This window comes from Liolophura sinensis, chromosome 9, assembly GCF_032854445.1.
Source record: "Liolophura sinensis isolate JHLJ2023 chromosome 9, CUHK_Ljap_v2, whole genome shotgun sequence".
NCBI classification, from domain to species: Eukaryota; Metazoa; Mollusca; class Polyplacophora; order Chitonida; family Chitonidae; genus Liolophura; species Liolophura sinensis.
Genome location: NC_088303.1, coordinates 19,217,865 through 19,230,426, shown reverse-complemented (window position 1 = coordinate 19,230,426; position 12,562 = coordinate 19,217,865). Strand labels below are relative to the sequence as shown.

Here is a 12,562-nt window from a genome sequence, read left to right as displayed (position 1 = left end):
ACATGGCAAACTTTGGACTAAAAACAGCAAAAGAGGATGTAACTGCATCCGTTTATTCCGAGAAGATGACATGCGTTTGTGCTGTGTACAAGATCATTAACAAGTTTTACCTCTGGTAACTCTACACTTTCGGTTTCGGAAAGGTTTATTTCATTTACACCTGCTAACATGATTTTCAAACTTCGGCATTTCTTCCCCCAACGATATCCTTATTGGCGAGGTGACATCGGATTAGTAAGGTGACGTATCATTCAAAAAGCGGAGTGTATGGTTACATGCCCCGAACTGGAGATACACTGGACAGCCTTGAAGAATCGGCAATAAAACAACGTCAAGAGCTGTGTAATATTTATAGATTCGTTCAGGCTTACCGTCAACATGGTCACAAAAATGGCTGTACTTGATCCATTGGGATTGAAACAGGGAAAAACTGTGGTTGTATTAAATGCTGAGAGATATGGGTTGAGAAAACTCAGATGCTGATAAAACGATTGATGCCAGTGGCATCTTCTCTGGTGTATCAGGGCCCTGTCTCTTCTCGGGAATTTATACCAATCATTACAAAAGGAATATTGTGGATCTCTTACAGCAGAGTTTGAGCATTTATCAAGTGAAAATGAAAGGGAATGGTTTGCGCAGATGTTTGAGACAAAAAATCAGCTGGAATTTGCACCAGAAAGAAAGATTAAAGTCGGCAATTTATTACTGAAAACGTTAGCGTTCGACAATTTTCTGGCATCAAAATTCACAACAACTGAAGCGCTATGGGGGAGAAGGTGCGGAGGGCATGATGGGGTTCTTTGATGAAGTCTTCAACAAAAGCTGTGAAGAGGGTGTTACAAATGTTGTAATTGGAATGCCGCATCGCGGGCGTCTAAGCTTCTTGGCTGTAATGTTGAACTATCCGGTGGCAACCATGTTTAGGAAGATCAAAGGGACTAAGTGAATTTCCACCGGGTGTTCAAGGAACTGGCGATGTTCTAAGCCACCTGTACAACTCGGTGAACTTGGATTACCATGGCTGCAGTCTACATGTGTCTTTCCTACCCAATCCATCCCACCTGGATGCAGTCTCACCTGTAGCTGTGGGCAAAGCCAGGGCCAAACAGCAGACCGTGAGGACTGGAGAGTATAGCGAGGATCCCTCTTCTCCGTCTGACAAGGCCGTCTGCGTACAAGTCCATGGGATGGCTCATTCTCTGGCCAAGGAGTTATCGCTGAGACATTTAGTTTTGCTAACTGTCCACATTTCTCCGTGAATGGTAGCGTGCATCTAATTGTGAATAATCAGCTGGGATATACCACAGAGGAACACTATGGCAGATCATCTTTGTACTGCTCGGATGTGGCTAAAAGAATGCCCTGCCCCGTGCTTCATGTAAATGGAGAATCTCCAGAGGATGTGCTCAAGGCCACATCTATAGCTATGGCTTACCGGCTGAGATTTAAAAAGGACGTGATCATTGAACTGGTGTGCTACAGAAAATCTGGTCACAACGAAATGGATGAACCATCATTCACACAGCCACTTATGTACGGTGCTATAAGAGGCAGGAAAAGTGTGCCTGATTTGTATGCAGATCAACTAGTCTCCTGAAGGATTGTGTTCTAAGGAAGACCTGCTGAAAAATGTAAGTGAGTGGAACAATATGCTGGTACATGAGTTCAGCCAGCTTGGAAACCCAGTAAAACAGTATCACCTCCTTGGTCAGTGGTCAGATTGTGTTCAGGCCTCTGACCAGTTGACGACATGGGACACTGGGGTAGATGAATCCCTGCTTAAGTACATCGGTGCCAAGTCTGTAGAGCTTCCTCCATCCTTTAGCGTGCACCCAACTATTCAGAAGACTCATATAGATAGGAGACGCCAGAAACTTGAAGAAGGGGCAAACCTTGACTGGTCAACAGGGGAAGCACTGGCTATTGGCTCTCTGCTCTGTCAAGGGTTCAATGTGCGTATCAGCGGCCAGGATGTGGGGAGGGGCACCTTCAGTCAGAGGCATACCATGCTCGTTGATCAGTCCACTGATGAAATATGCATTCCTCTCAACAACACAATTCCAGACCAGAAGGGTTTCTTGGAAATGGCAAACAGTGTTCTCTCAGAGGAAGCTGTGTTGGGCTTTGAGTATGGGATGAGTTTAGAAAGCCCCAACAACCTTGTTATCTGGGAAGCTCAGTTTGGGGATTTCTTCAATGGTGCCCAGATCATGATAGACACCTTTATAACGTCAGGTGAGAACAAATGGCTGCTACAGAGTGGGATCGTGATGTTGCTGCCACATGGTTATGATGGTGCAGGGCCAGAACACACATCCTGCCGTATGGAGAGGTTTTTACAGATGACAGATAGTGAAGAGGACGGGGTAGATGGAGATAATGTGAATTTCCAGGTAGCTAATCCATCCACTCCAGCCCAGTACTTCCACCTCCTTCGTCAGCAAGTTGTACGAAATTACAGAAAGCCTTTGGTGATGGTCGCCCCGAAGATTCTGCTACGTTATCCTGCCGCTGTCTCCACACTGGCCGACATGTCTCCTGGCACCTCCTTCTCACATGTTCTAGGAGACCCTCATGTGACTCCCAGTCAGGTCAAACGTCTCATCTTCTGCTCAGGGAAGCACTATTACACCTTACTCAAGGAGCGAGAGGCACGAGGAAGGGAAGACATTGCCTTTGTCAGACTGGAGTCACTGTGTCCCTTCCCTGCTGCTGCCCTGCAGAAAGAGGTCAGTAAATACCCTAAAGCTTCAGAGTTCATGTGGAGTCAAGAGGAACAGCGCAACATGGGTGCCTGGTCATTTATCAATCCTCGCTTTCAGAACATCGTGGGAGTAAAACTGATGTATGCTGGCAGGGGAGTTCTCGGCCTGCCTGCTGTAGGCATTGGTGAAATTCATCAGAAAGAAAATCAGGAAATACTTGATCAGACATTTGATTAATCAGTTAGAGGGTTTTTTTATGCATTATTTTGAGGTCACTTTAAATATGCCAGTATGTCGGTATATTTCATTCACATTTACATGGAGCATACAAGTAATACTTAAGTAAAATACAATGAGTAATAGTGATGAGTGACTCAGATTGTGTGTACATATCCAATGTATAAGTTTTTGTGCAAAAAAAAAAAAAAGAAACCACAAGTGCTATTCCATTTTTAAAAAGCTTTATCAACTGGATCAGTATTTTGTGATTGATTCCCCTGCATGTCAGAGGCCAAGTATTTGTCAGCCTGGTGGTTGTGATGTTATCATCTCGTGTCTTGAGATTGATGTTCCAGTGAGGCAGCACTTTAAATATGCAATTGGTCAAGCAAGTCGTTAAGGACATCCACAACAGGTGAGCAGAAATTCTGTCGTCCACCATGGTAGAACATGGTGCTAACTGAATAGCATTGGACACTCCAGTTTCATGAATCTCAAAGTACCCCTACATATAGATGCATGTAAAACGATAGAAAATGTGCCAGACACTCTATATAGATACAAATACCATTGTAAGTATAAAAATAGCTGGATACAAATGCATAGAGCCATTTCAAATCTACCAGAAAGTGCTTGGTGAAATCCAACTCTTAAGTAACAATCCAGCTATTTAAATTTCTGACATTTAAATATGAATTAATATCAATTACAATAGTCAATTTACCTCTCAAAGAACAACGGCAGACTCCAGTGCTGCTGCAAGCAAGAAACACCACTAAGAACGACAAGAGGCATGTTTGTCTTTTTCACTTTTTATTCTTCCAGTGAACTACAATGTCATAAATCTGGGTTTTCTAATAATAAAAAACTGGAAAAGAACAGGGAACCAGCTTATTTTCTTTTTGCCTTGTCTGTAAAACTAAATATCCTGCATTTTAATCGGCATTAATGTCTGAAATGATCAAATTCAGGGATGTTTCTTCTCCGATATTATGAATTTGTTGTGTTTTTCACATATATGTATTTTGTTCTTTACGTATATTTTATGTATTTGAAATTGATTTTCATCCAGAGATTTGGGTTGTTTACTTACCTAGTTGGCTATATCCTAGAAACCCTATTAGGTATTCATTTAACAGATGAATTTGTTAGACAACTGAATTTATGGAGAGATTTCAATAAGTGGTCCAGAAGTGTATCTTTCACCTGAAAAAGAGCATTTTTAGAGGTAAAACATTATCATAAAATTGTACTTTTGGTGCTGAGGCTTACAACTTTCCAATAGGATATCATGCTGCCTTCCAAAAAAACCCTTGAAACACCTTTACAAGATTATTAGAACTCGCAGAATCTGGCAAAATGTGCAACATAGTCTCGGGTGAAATCTTCAGTTATTTACCACATCTGAATGCTTGTTGATTCTAGGTTGCTTTCAAGTCAACACAGAGAGACTGTATGTTCTGAGTGTCAGTTTCTGTAATAGAGATATCAGAAGCATATGTAACATGTATAGCCCAGACTCAATGCGCATGGTTGTGGGTTTCCCAGAGTTCTGCCCAGCTTCCTCACACCATAATGCTGGCCACCATCGTGGAAGTGAAATATTTGTGAGTGCAGTGTAAAACACAAGTCAAATAAATCAAAATATCCCCGACCCTGGGATGAAATGTGCTCTTACTTCATTCTTCCTGTATGTAGCATAACGTAAAATTTTTTGCCAAATTATCAAGTGTCATAAAGGTTGTGCATTGGTATTTATACATGGTAAATAGTACAATAATGGTCCTCCTGTCTCATCTGGAATATCTAATCATGTTAATGGTTGCAGAAAGCTGTTTTCACATGATGCAATTGTCGGGTAGACCTGTCAGATTAGTCTAGTCGAATGAAGATAGTATAAGCACTGTTTCATTTGACAAATTGCATCCTCAGAACACAGCCTATCGCAAAGACTTGTTGTCATTGTGTTAAATTTGATGAGTCAATACAACAAATCAGATGGTGTAAACAAGGCTGAAGATGGAGAGCTTCCGATTATGAGATGATTGGAAAAGAAATTCGTCAAATCCGACATTTTGAATGTTCCTAAGCAGTCAACCACTTGCCTTCCACCAAAGTGGCTCCAGTAAGTCACATGGGAAAGCAACTATAAGCTCATTGACCAATCAAGTCGAGTTGTAATCCAGAACTGGCTTTGGCTGAGGTCAAGAGGTTTGTAAGCTACCTACCAGTGGTTCATCCTGAACACTCTGGTTTCCCATGAACATGATAAAACAGACAGCCATAAACATGATAAAACCAACAGACACAAACAGTTTGTGTTCTAAAGAGTGACTTATTTGACCCTTTTAAGCGACTCTGAACTGTGTCTCCCACAGGAACATAGATCTAGTAGAATTTGAATTCAGGCTGTCTCATTTCCAATCTTATCCCCATTTTCCCCATCTCTCCGATGTTCGTAATTATAGAACAGGGCATCTCAGAGACATGTTGGAATCGACATTAAAGCACAATGAGCTATACTAACAATACAGTATATCGTGTTAATTTATCTGCTGTGTGACTGGATTTTAGCTGGCATACGCTTGCAGCTTTGCTTGTTACTGAACTTGGAGAAGTGCTACCTATAGAATCATGTTCTCTGGGTATACTCAGCGTCTGACAGCAGTACAGCCCTCTAGCACCCATGAATGAATGAGTATTTGTCATATGAATCTGACAAAGAATTTGTTATTGCTTCCGGTCAGATATTTCCCTGGAGTAATTTCGATAACTACTACAATTTCGGTTTAATCAACACAGGAAGTCTTGCAAGTTTTCACATATTTTGTCTTTGTTTATTTCAAAGTTACACAACCAGGTACATACATGTATACATATTAGTAATAGCAACAACAAGCAATATGGGGAAATATGAAGAATGTAACTCCTTACCGAAACCCAAATGTCAGAACATGATTTGTGGATCATAAGTGGACAACAGAAGTTTGAAATAACATGCATCGTCTGTAAACTTGAGTGACTTGACCATTTTGACCCAAGTGTACATGTCTTGGTCCACACAGTGTAAAAAAGTATCAAGAATCTTAAGTGCTATAACGATAAATAAATTCTCATAGACAAAATGTCTGAAGTTAGGTTAAGGTCTAAAGTTGTTTCTCCGGACAGAGTTGTTTCCCCTTAAGCAGTTTCCATCATTCTCCACTGCGTCATGCTGTTACTCCCCATCTGCATCAAGTTCCAGGTTTTCCTGTGTGTCTTCAAAGCCATCTAAAACAGAGTTTACAAATTAATAAATTTGTTCCAATTGTCTGTTAAACCTTGAAATCTGATTTGTGAAGAATAAGATAGATGTGAGCTGGAGACAATAATAATTGTATCTAGCAACTTCTAAATGTCTAGTCAACATATTTTGAGCAAAACTCAGTTGATCACAGAGATCAAGGAATAATTCAACAAAATATTGTCCATCTTTTAACCTGACTGTTATGGACTGAATTGATAATATTTTTCAATATGAGAAACAGAAAATGATATTATCTACTTATAACATGAATATAGAAGAAATATCAAGCAGGGAAAATCTTGCCAGGCAGTTCGTGACATAAAGGTTTAAACCAGTCCTCAAGATACATCTTCAACCTTGAACAAAACACTACTGTGTACAAAAAGTGCAACCATGCACATTAACATTTACTTATGTTGTACATACCTGACCCAAACATCATAAAGAAGTCTCATCTGAAACACCCTCATAATGCATGTACCTTGCCGTAGTTTTTAACAACTACCTAATCACATGGCATTTGGCTTGCATCATAACACAATCTTAATATTATTATATGACTTACATCTGCAATTTCCACTTTCCTCTCCCAGCTCTTGACTTTCTTCTGGATTTCGTACAGATCTGCCTTCTCGTTAACATACTCCATCACCTCTGGAACTCGGAAGTCTGCCAGCTGCTGACGTAACTTGCGGTTGATCTTTTCAGCTTTTGACCTCTCCTGTAAAAAAAAAAAAAAAAAGAGTTACAGCTATTTGCAAGCTTCAAAATATTGAAGAGTGAGGTTGCCTGCTCGCTCAGTATACATGACCCTCAAAAGGTTTGACTGCAATGTTACTGTAGTAGCATTAAGCCATAACCATTCATTCATTCACTTCAATGCCTGACTGAAGAATGAAGGCTGTATGTGCACATCTGATTCCTGGTATATCCTGCTGCAGCCTTGGGTAAGGTACCTGACCAAGTATAAAACTGTGTTCTCTAACTAATAGTACAGCTGATATTTTCTTTTTTTCAATCATACCTGCTCTACAGCATCTGTCTCAGAATCAATACGCCACAACAGATTGTTTCTGGATGAAATTTCAGACTTCAGTCGTTCAGACTCCATGGTCAATGTGTGCAGCTTTTTCTACAAAAAATCAATATTGTGAATCAAATCTTTCTAACAATGAAACAAGCAAAAAATCAAACTGTATGCTAGTATCATATATTCATGTATTTTCATACTATCACGATGTTCCACCATCTTAATGCAAGTTAAAATGCACGGTTAAGAACTTTACTCATGTGGATAAAACAATGCAATTACTGATGGGATCCATATAAAAATGAAATATTATGGAATTAGAGCATGGAATTTACCTGTTAAGTGTTTTGATATAGAAATGCCCTTACCTTATAAGTGTTGAGCACTTGTAATGTGTTTCCTGCCATCAGTTTCAGCCGCAAAAGATCCTGATTCCTCTCATCAATTTTCTCCAAATACTGCTGATTTTCAATCTTCAGCTGGTTAAAGTCAACCTCATGGAGAACTTCGCCCATTTCTTCTTTCTACAACAGAGAATCAAGACCTTAGATTGACTATAAGATAAACTTACTGTAAATTCAGTATTTCTTCAATCCTGTCTGTATTTCAATATAGATATGTATAAAAATATTCTATGAACACTGAAACTTTTAGAGAAATGTTTTACAATCAAACACGAAACTAGAAATACTCAAACCTGCTTCAGCTGAAGATGTAACTTCTTCTTCTGAACTTTCAAGGTGGAATTTTTCAGACGTAACTTCTCAATTAATGTATCCTGCAAAAACAAGTGAGACAAGATTAATAGAGTTAAAGAGTTATCAGGAAATGTCCAGAGGACGGGAGACCTAGATTTACATTTCAAATTCTTTGATGCACTATATATAGCTGCACAGAAAACCACAACAACTCACCCTAGATCGTAACTTGTCCTCAAAGTAACGGATAACTTTCTCAGCAACAACTTTTCCTGTCCTGGAGTTCACTGCTCCCTTCGTAATGTCTCTCTCAAATTCATAGGATTCTTTTTTGATTTCAGCCAATCTGAGGTCTGCTTCTTCCATAATGGCCTGAAATGGAATAACAACTGTTTTTATTGCATCCATGTTTATATCATCAGTTGTCTTCAAAGACAAGACAACACATTTCATATCAGTAATATAAATAAAAAACAATTAAGTAGCAAATCATTAATTATATATTCATCTAGCTGATTGGTGCTTACATGTGTATTAGCACATAGGTGTAGATACATGTATTTGTAAATATAATAGTTCTAACCTTGTAGGTATCTAAAACTTTCTCAGATTCCTCTTTAAGGGTGTCGATTTCTTCCCTCAGTTCTTCAATTTCCCTCTGTGCTATGTCACATTTTTGTTCAGCTGTCAGACGGAGACTTCTGTCCATGTTACTGCTGCGAGACTTCGACCGCTTCCTACCAACAGTTCTAACATTCTCATGGTTTGACTGTGTTGACGCCATACCAGTGAATGGGGTTGACTGATGTACCCCTCCAGCATCTTTAGGTTCCACTCTATTGAGAAACTTCTCAAACATCTGTGTTTCAGCTGCAAGGACTTCATTTGCATGCCTGTGAAAGTTCAAAATGTTTAACAGATTAGAAAGTTGTCATCAGAATGGTGTACACGCTATGCATAGTAAATGTCTTCTGACTAATGTTTACATGTACTTACGCACTGAACTGTTTAAGCCTATTTACCATGAATACCTCACTTATTTATAATTAAGGTAGATGCCATACTTTGGTAATAAATCCCAAATTTGTCTACGTCTTACCATCCACTTGCAAAAAAAATAATACTAACTGCCTGCCTCAGATCTACATACATGCATTAGCCTTCAAACATGCTTAAAATGGTCGATTTCTCATCACTGAACTGTTTTGTCAAAAGTGATTTCTGATACTAGAGTCATTTCATCATCCAGATATTTTTTGGTGTACAAGGATACACACAAAGTTACACCTGAAAATCAGTTTTCAAATCTACATATATGTATAGTTAAATATATGTATATATTAATTATTTATATACATATAAATATATGTATAAGTTAAATCAACATAATGGATTAAATTACAGGGTACAGAATCACTGGGAAAAAACTGCTTTTGGTAGCAAATAATCAGACAGTCAGTGACACCCTCAACTAAAATGCAGATTTTCTAGAGAAGCTTTCACTGTGTAACAGTAAAATGTAACCCATTTAAGATGAATTTAACTATTGCAATTGACAATCTATTGTGATAGAAGAAATGCAGTATGGTACTGAGCGACAATTGTAAAATGATGTATGACTAGTACGAGTACACTGACTGTTGGTTGAGGAATATTTGGATACCAAGGTGGAGCAGCAATGAATATGGCGTATCCAAATTTGGATACCTAGGTTGAGTAGCCATGAATATGTAGTATCCAAACATTCCTCAACCAACAGGCAGTGTACTCAGACTAATGCATGATGACTGATGTGTACTTCTCAGCTTTGATTTGCTAAGTCTGCAAAATCTTCTCACTGTGCATTTTCTTTATATTGCATTGGGTTGACCAGACCGTATGTTGTATAAATCATGCACGAAACCAAACAAAACAAAAAACATCACATATTGTCAATATACTTACAATGTGTCAGCCAAAAGTTTGTACAGTTGGTCATCAGATAGTTCTTGTAAAGGATCTTCCCCCGTTTCATTGCTCGTGTCGATACTTTGTGTCTCCGAGTCCGCCATATTGCTTGTTTGTTGCTATGAAGTTGTCTGTTCTTCTATTTATCACCTCTGACAGATGGCGCTGTTGTTGGCTTCGTTAAACTCCGTTCAAGGTCGGATATTTCCGTTGACTAAATCGAAAAAGATCATAAAATGTACACCTATTTGTACAGTGTATACTATCCATCACAACATACAGAGAGAAAACATTAAATTTCTAATGTTCTTTTTTTATTTTCTAACGAAACAGCACTGTTAATTGTTGTTAGCAAATTCAAGCATGAGTTTGATGGCGATTAAATGACTTGTTTTGCTTGGACTGGACTTAGTTTGCGGAATGCCAATGCTAACTCATGTCGAGCAACGCATTGGCGAAAGTTACATGTATGTACGGTATGAAGCAACTCGCGTGCAGTGTGTCGGGTATACGGTATAAGGGTCATTTATCGCTGTTCGCCATAAGACTTCATCAGGACCTCGATGCATCCATGTATATACATCATTTTAAATGTACATGTATATATAAAAAGAAAAGATGACGACCACATACTGTAGGCCTATAGTTAGAGTGAGTGAGTGCCTGGGGTTTAATGTCGTAGGCCTACTTAACAATGTTTCAGTCATATGACGACGAATGAGTCCCTAGAATGCATGTAATGTGGTTTTTGTTGCAGGGCGGATTTCCATCGCTCTTTTATCTTAGTGCTGCTTCACTGAGACGACTTAATTACCGAAGGCAAGTAAGTTGCCCTGCCCGAGCCATTATGCTGATACGGGTCAGGTGTGTGTCTTAAGGATTGACCCTCGATCTACCGCCCTGAAGTGGATGCTCTACCAACTGAGCCATCGGGGCCGCTCACAAAGAAAGAACAATGACTATATATATATATATATATATATATATATATATATATATATATATATATATATATATATATATATATATATATATATATAGGCTCAATGTATTATGAGACATGGATAGGTACTACGAAGCAATCATTATGTGTTTATGCATAAATAACAAATGCATGTGTGTTTGTATGAATCTGCACACAAATGGCTGTTCCGAATTTTTACAATTTGGATTAATTCAATCAATCAATAATTACATTTATTTCCGGTCATGTAGTTGTATTTCAAAACTGTCGACGAAAAGATACATCCTCCCCTGTCGTGATCTATTAAAAACCACGTGGCGGTGCATAAGGCATGGAAAATTTAAAGGTATAAACTAAGAAATGGTTAGGAAGTATGGTATGGTGAACCGTCAGACCTTATTTTATACCTATATATTCAATCTGATTCAAACCAAATTGTTTTATTCTTAATATTTATTTATTTTATTGGTGTTTTACGCCCTACTCAAGAATATTTCATTTATACAACGGTGGCCAGCATCATGGGTGTCCAGAGAAACCGGGCAGAGAACGCGGGTGCAACCCACGACAATCCGCAGGCTGCTCACAGACCTTCCCACGAACGCCTACGGCAAATTGTCTTAATCAGAACTCAGATCTGAAAGACTGTCTTGGTATGGACGTAATACAGCCGGCATGGTCACTAATGTTGAATATCCATATAGGTTTAGTATGTCTTATAAACGTATATACACGTAAATATATATCCACTCCATGCAAACTATATATACATGCGTATTTAAAACATGCAGGCAGCATTCTGTCGGCAACCTGTGTATGGTCGTAGTTTTCCTCGGGACTTTTCCCGGTTTCCTCCGACCATATAATGCTGATCGCCGTCGTATATGTGAAATAGTCTTGAGCACGGCGCATATAAAACTCCAAACAAATAAATTAATTATTACATTCATAATATACAGTTCTGACAAACTGAAGGCCATTCCCAATGGTCTGAATATAGATATGTAAGGAGTGAAAGCGTAAGTTGATATTATAAGGGAAAAAGTAAGCCAAGATTGTACATCATATATATAATATTATTGAACTCCAAGTTAATAGTTAAGAAGATATCAACGTTTGAAGAGCGTGTATGTTTTTATTGTCGGTCATAGTTATTTTATATTTTGGACTATTTTTATGGTCACTCTCCAGGTAACCATAATTTAGCCATGGTTGACCAGCATTTTTATGGCCGATGTGTAAGTAACCATATTTTTATGATCGGCTCGACAATATGTCCTGAACAATGTGCAGCTGAAGATCTATTATGGCCGGGGTCCCACGTTGCAGTCCGAAAGTCACATTATGTGACTTCCTGTTCATGTTTTTGAAATACATGTTAAAACACACATGCTTTACAATTAGTGACCCCAATAGAAGAATTTACACTTTGCACCGTCGCCTATATGGATACACCGGTTTTTATACATCTTGTCCACCATTAAATAAAGCGTGTGTCTGTACTAAAGGACACCGAAATCATATTAACACACAATCAGTCATTTAAAAGAGGTAAGAGAGGTTTGACCCAGGGTTGTCCTGTTACCTAACATTGACTTGTTTAGTAGTTGTACAAATAGTACCGGATATTTTTTATGGATTAGAAACAATGACTGACAGACGATAATGTGCAGGATCTAATATGCACGTCCCAGAACAGGTAAAAAAAGATGT

The 12,562-nt window shown here is 38.7% G+C and overlaps 2 protein-coding genes across 2 annotated transcripts; one reads left to right on the top strand and one right to left on the bottom strand.

Annotated features, from left to right (window-relative positions):
* Positions 1–2: 2 nt before the first annotated feature.
* Positions 3–4,572, top strand: LOC135474949 (2-oxoadipate dehydrogenase complex component E1-like). Its single transcript, XM_064754652.1, is given in 8 exon segments — positions 3–392; positions 394–468; positions 470–541; positions 544–753; positions 755–931; positions 933–1,182; positions 1,185–1,594; positions 1,596–4,572. Coding segments are annotated over 8 exon segments (2,658 nt in total). The 5' UTR covers positions 3–275; the 3' UTR covers positions 2,943–4,572.
* Positions 4,573–5,759: 1,187 nt separating this feature from the next.
* LOC135475533 (coiled-coil domain-containing protein 113-like) lies at positions 5,760–9,998 on the bottom strand. Its single transcript, XM_064755456.1, has 8 exons — positions 9,883–9,998; positions 8,522–8,831; positions 8,155–8,310; positions 7,938–8,018; positions 7,609–7,764; positions 7,235–7,342; positions 6,776–6,931; positions 5,760–6,194 (listed from the first exon to the last, which is right to left on the bottom strand). Exons 1-8 carry the CDS (start codon positions 9,987–9,989, stop codon positions 6,105–6,107), a joined length of 1,164 nt encoding a protein of 387 aa, XP_064611526.1. The 5' UTR covers positions 9,990–9,998; the 3' UTR covers positions 5,760–6,104.
* Positions 9,999–12,562: the final 2,564 nt, after the last annotated feature.